This window comes from Limulus polyphemus, unplaced genomic scaffold (genome assembly GCF_000517525.1).
Source record: "Limulus polyphemus unplaced genomic scaffold, Limulus_polyphemus-2.1.2 Scaffold7, whole genome shotgun sequence".
NCBI lineage: Eukaryota > Metazoa > Arthropoda > Merostomata > Xiphosura > Limulidae > Limulus > Limulus polyphemus.
The window spans coordinates 623,694-630,105 of NW_013665617.1; the positions used below are offsets into that span (position 1 = coordinate 623,694).

Here is a 6,412-nt window from a genome sequence, read left to right on the forward strand (position 1 = left end):
AGCTCTTTGAATATATATTGTATGACTAAGTTAACAGAAGTTTTTCTGAAATATTACGTAGCTTTAAAATTACTGACATTATTTTATACCGTTAATTACCAGTGAGATTCATATATCGATTTATCTGATGTATATTCCCTCTACAAAAACAAACGAGTAAAACACACATTTTCCTCGTAAGATACATAGAGGATCTCATAATTAGTCAGATGAATTATAATAATGGTTGTGTTTTTTATGTGCACTATTTTTGTGATTCAAGTATTATTTGGGACGGAGTAACCAATAAAACCACGAACTTTTTGTTTCTTTAAGTTTAGCACAAAGCTACAGTGTGGTCTATCTGTGCTCTGCCTACCACGGGTATATATCGAAACCCGGTTTCTAGCGTTGTAAGTCTGCAGACATACTGCTGTGCCACTGGGGGACAACCACGAACTTACAAGCCATTTGATGTATAAATAGTAAAAATAAATGAATAAAGTATTTACAAAGCCGATGGAGACCGTGGACCCCATCTGTAATTCTAGGGTTAACATCACACAAATACCTAAATAAGAACTAAAGAAGTCCGTTAAATAAATAAATATATTTATATCACTGCGTCTAAAAACATTAGGAAATATAAATCCATAACTTGTTATGTTATAACAAAATGTACTTAATGCAGAACATTCCAGTTATTGTGATCATTCCAGCACAATAAAATGAATTAATTAGAACGTCAAGAGGTAATGGGTTTGATGTAGTTTTAATACTCCTAGATTGTATTAATCTTATACAACTAAAACACCTGTTATTAGGTATTGTGTTACCTACGCATTTCAAACGTAAGAAGAAAAATAAAAAAATATTTATCCCGAAAAAAAAATGGAGAGGAGGAACCATTGAGGATTTAGGTGAAATTATCAAAAGGTAGTTGCGCATGGTCTATTTTATTTTGTAAAACAGCAAGAAAATTTCATTATAATAATATTATTTGATTTATATATATACATATGTCAATCTATTTAAAATGAACAAGATTGCACACTGAAGAACAGTCGAAGTTGTTTTGTATGTTAGTTATATATTATATATCTTGTAACTGAGTACTTTCTTGTTTTGTTTTTGTCATTTAATGTGCGTAATTTCAGTAACATAAAAAACAATGCTATCAATATCTGACGTGAAGATTCCTATATGTTTTTGTCGCCAAATATTATAACAAGTCTTCTAAACTGCGTTTGTTGTAACGTTTTTCTTTCATTGGCAGATTATTTTAGATTATCCGGTGCAAATAACTAAAAGTTTATTCTTCTTAAACAATAGTGAATTAGTTTATTTATTTCTTAACATTTTTACAATTTGACTTCACTGTACACAGCTGTAGGCCACATTTATAGATGACGCTAATTGCGCCACACTAACTAAAGAATAAAGTTACTTGTAGCACTTTGTGGCTGAAACGAAAAAAAATCACACTGACTGATTTGCTCTACTGGCTAAAAACTATTCTAATATCTTGAAACAACTCTACAATTTTCACAACTATCTCATATTTATAATTATCCTGGAACTTACTAGAAAATTTGACGTCAAATCTTTTAGAACTTTCTATTTCTTCTAGGTCTGTCGTATTAAACTCTTCAAAATTGATATAAGTATTACGATCCGCAGCTTCCTCTAGCAAACAAATAAATTACAACATTAAAAATCTAGCTTATAACAGTATACATATGAGTGTCTCTCCCCTCCCCCCATTAAAGAATAGGAAATCCAGTTAAGTTCTAGAAATTCAAAAACTAAAGACATATATATATATATTGAAATTTCTAACTTTTCTGAGTAATTTTATTACAAGCGCTTTCTCGAGTCTCAGCTTAACTCGTGAAATTTTTATCGTTTTGTATATTACTGACCAACAAGCTTACTGCTAAGAGAACTACGAACACCCTGTAATAAAAAATAAGTTGTATTACAAAGTATTTAGAGAGATGTATGAGTTCAAGTCTTGGAGCTAACTTATACAAGGAAGCCAGAAATATTTTGTTCAAATTAAGATTAAGTAAAATTTTTGTTTGTTTTTGAAATTTCGTGCAAAGCCACTCGAAAGCTATCTGCGCTAGCCGTCTTTGATTTAGAAGTGACAGACTAGAGGGAAGACCACAAAGTGAAAATTGAAATGAAATATGAAATTATACTTTGCAATTAATTCAACAAATAACATAAATCCTAGTTATCAGAGTCAATTCTGGGATGTAAAATATTTTCCCTTGCAAAATAAACATTACAGGTATAGCTGCGTTATAGCCATCATTATGGTGTCATACTAGTAAAAGGAAATACGACCTTTCTTGATATAAACATTGTTCTTGACTGACGTGTTCTCTGTTTGGCATAAATTGTATGCCTCGTGATAATTCGATGTCAGTAATGATAGTTTGATAATAAACAAATAGAGTAGCTTGGTTAGGAGACACGAAGAACGAAAGTGACGTTTCTTCAAGGTCACTTGTCATCACGTGATAAATCGCTCACTTTGTGTAGAAAAACTGACTCTCAAAGAAAGTTATATCTTCATCCAATTACATGACCTCCGTTGTTCATTCATCTCATAATTAGTTTAAATGGTGAAAGGATTTTCGATTCAATCAAATCATCAATGAATTTCGTTCGGATCAGGTTTCATGAATACATCGTTTTTCATTTCAAAGCAAGTTAAACATTTAACTTTGTATAAAGTGCGTAGTTTCATGATATTTCAAAATAACAACAACAGTAATATTGTTTCAAGGTTCACAAATACCATCCTAGATCGTTTCCACATCTTAGCAGTTGTAAATGTGAAACATTACATTTGTAATCTCAGTATTTTAACAGTTACTCCCTCATTGTTTGCATTCTTGAAAGTTAAAGCTCTTAAAGATGTGTTCAACACTGTAAGTATAAATTAACACATGCGGTTCGCTTTTGATACTACAGCCATATAGTGTATTTTAGATACGCTTAGGTTTCAGTGCATTCAATAACCAGGGGTTAAACTGGGGCGGAACAGTCCGAAACGGAGCTATTCCTCTTGAGGATTCAAGTCATTGGTGTTCCTGGTCTTCTGATTGGAATGTGAAAGTGGATCATGAATGAGAGTTCCACCTCTCTCAGAATCTCATTTTAACCACTGTTGATAATTCTTACCGAGTGGGATTACTGTTTTAACTGAGATGTATGTGAAACACGTAAGTATTAGTCAGCATATCAGATCAGTCATTCTGCATTATTTGAATTATACTTGAAATTGTTTTAAGTATTTATTTAAATATTTTGACAACTTTTCAGACAACGTTCTGCAAAATAAACTAGAAAGCTTCTTTAAATGATTTTCTTTTGTTCCGAGCGTTAAATTACGTATGATAACAAGCTAAAAAAATAGTTTTTCGCTTGCAACAAGATCTTTAAGCATCGTAGGGAAAAGGCTTGACCAACTGAAACACCCCCTCCTCTCTCTCTATATATATATATATATATATATGTTACAACTAGGTACTGAAACTAATAGAAAAAAGATTAAATTCATATTAGTTTTTTGTTGTGCCTGGCTTGGAATAATATTTGTATTTTGCATTTACGGCTAATTTATCAAGGCTACCTGCCGCCATTCTAATTTTGAGCTACTGACCAGTCAACCAGTCAGCAACAGTACCACAAACCATCCACTTCAAGTGACTGACTGACTCTTTTTACTTCACCCTCAACTTAAAGTGAGGAGAATAGTTTGTGGTACCTCACGGATTTGAAAACTACTCCCTAGCTCCGAAATCCAGAGATCTACCATAAGGCCAACCCCGCCCACTTTTTGACAGATTTAAATAACTTAGCACTAATATTTGCTTAGTTCTGACCTCATATTTGGAAACTTTTTATAATTAGAATAAATAATCATTACCCAAGAAAAAAAAAACACATTCAGTTTAAGGTATTTAATGAAATCGAAATATAGAAAAGTTACTAAAATACAATATGGTGATAAGTAAATGCTTGTTAGGATGTGTTTATTACGATTATAATTAGTTCATATGTTAGAACGTTAAGCACTTTCATATAAACCACGACTTGCGTAGATAAAAAGCTTCTTTTAAAGTATACGCACATTAGCGTTTGAAGCAGAATTTGAGTTTAGACACGCATGTCGGGTAATTCTCTCTATATATATTTATATTTACATTCTTAATGAAAACGTTGTTTCTAAATTTTCTTCGTTTGAAAAATGAAAGTGAAGTTACGATCAGTCTAATACTAGTGATAAAAAGAATATACTCGTGATCTGGAGTTATCGACTCCTGCTTTACTAGGCGCAAAATAAATCGGAATATTCTTCTATGATTTTATTCTGTGGCGACAGTAAAATGTAAGGTTTAATAAAAAGGAGAAACCGGACACTTTTGTCTATACTAATTATAATGGCTCTCTAGTCCTGAATAAAGTCTAAAGTCCTGGTATTGAGAAAATATAGATCTATTTTAACAGCAGTTGTACCCCTATTTCTGATTTAATTGGATGCCTGTAACCCCCCCCCCCCCCAAAAAAAAAATATGGATATCGGTATGTGTTGACGAGCCTTTTACACAATTTTTGTACTTTTCCTTTAAACAGTCTGATAAATATTTAAACAAAGTATACTCTGTTGTTTGTTTCAAAACACTTAAAACCTTATTTTTTTTTTCTGTTTTATATTTATGTTAACGTTTCTCGCACACAAGCAGACGCAGTCACATATCAGTGAAAGATGAACCCTTCCATCTCTGGCACGAACCGTCTCAACGTAGAGAAGCGATCCCGTAACAGATATAGCATTGAACTTAAGAGTGTTTTGCGGAAAAGTCATCCCTTCCTATCGCTGTATTTACTTTAAACTAACGGAAAGAGAAAGGTTCTATAAAAAAAATGTAGTCCAATCATTTATTAGTTATTAGAGGTACGAAAAAAGTGACTAAAGTTTGTACGTAATCTTAATTATATTATATTATAAATAATACACTTCGTTAAAGCAATAATAATTTTTGTTCCTATTGCACGTTTGATTCACAAGTCAATAATTTAATCTCTATTGCTGTTAGAAAATACGTGTTCATTTCTCAATTAAAGTTTCAATGTTGTAATATATAAGTAAACCTCAACATAATAGATTCATGCTTGCTGGTTCATTGTCACTCTGTGAATTAGGTAATAATAATAATATAATAACTTAATCTTTCATGTTCAAAAATTAGAACCAGATTGAAAACATTCTATAAATATGGAATGTGGTGACCATTTATAACCTCTAGTATCATGCATTATGATAGCTAATTGAAATTTGCCTTGGTGGGTTATTTACAGAAGTTTATTGAAGTAACAGCACCTAAGCTTTCAAATATGTTAGGTTACTTTTAATTTTTAGATACTGTAAGAGGCTTTTACGAAATCAGCATTTTTTATATCTCTTATCATTAGCACCTACCCGTCAGTATCCAGGCTATTAATCCTCGAAGCCAAGCTTGACAATCAGATCGTTGAGAAGGTACTAGGTAGACTGCCTCACGTGTTGATGATGAGAGAACAGCTCTATAAAACGAGTTCTGCAACATTAGCATTTTGATTATATTATTTTAATTTCAAAGAGTTCATTCACTAAGTTCATACGTATAACGGTCTGTTATTTGTTTTAACTTTATTTACATAAGTCTTTCGAGTTAACGATCCTTGAATTTGGAAACCGACCTAAACCCCATTGGAGTTTACGTACACTTCCTAACTCAACTAACACTGATGAATCTATGAGGATTGTGACACTGGTTGATCGCAACTGAAGGACAATTGTTCTAATACGCAATGCATCTGCTGTGTAGTCTAGTATCGCGTGCGGGACGAAACCGAACTGCTGAGGAAGGTGCCGGCAGATGGAAGTTAAGTCACGTGTATTCGTCACGTGATCAAGACGCGAGCCTCGATGGGTGCGGCGATTGTCATCTGGCGAGCTTCCCACTTGTCCCCCTAGAGGCAGGTTTGGCTAATGCTAAGGGATTTATTAAGACAATAGTAATGTAAGGTATCATAGGTTTTCTCTATGTATTCAATCTCTCAACAGGAGCAATTATCTTGTTTCTGTCAAGCAAATAGAAGTCCGTAATTCAAAATCACTTTTTGTCAACCATGAGTCGGTGATGCACAAATGACCATGCACAAATCTTTATTTCCAAACAGGTAACAATGGGAAGTGGGATTAGCCTAACATAATGAGAATCACCGTAGTAATAACAGTGTATTTCAAACTCTGAAACTTATAGGAATCACACACAGTTAATTAATGAATTTAGAAAAAAAAAACAATATCAGCACTGTTCTTGAATGAATGCTTTTCATCGAACAAACGCTCAGGTTATTTAAGTAGAAGTTT

The 6,412-nt window shown here is 32.8% G+C and overlaps 1 protein-coding gene across 2 annotated transcripts in view; it reads right to left on the reverse strand.

Annotated features, from left to right (window-relative positions):
- The window catches only part of LOC106476562 (zwei Ig domain protein zig-8-like), a 173,018-nt gene extending 167,139 nt beyond the window's left edge, over positions 1 to 5,879 (reverse strand). For both annotated transcript variants that reach the window (XM_022381374.1, XM_013937241.2), the window contains exon 1: positions 5,477 to 5,879. In XM_022381374.1, the coding sequence (XP_022237082.1) occupies positions 5,477 to 5,609 (133 nt within the window). In that variant the 5' untranslated portion in view covers positions 5,610 to 5,879. The remainder of the gene's footprint in view (positions 1 to 5,476) is intronic.
- Between the last annotated feature and the right edge of the window lie 533 nt (positions 5,880 to 6,412).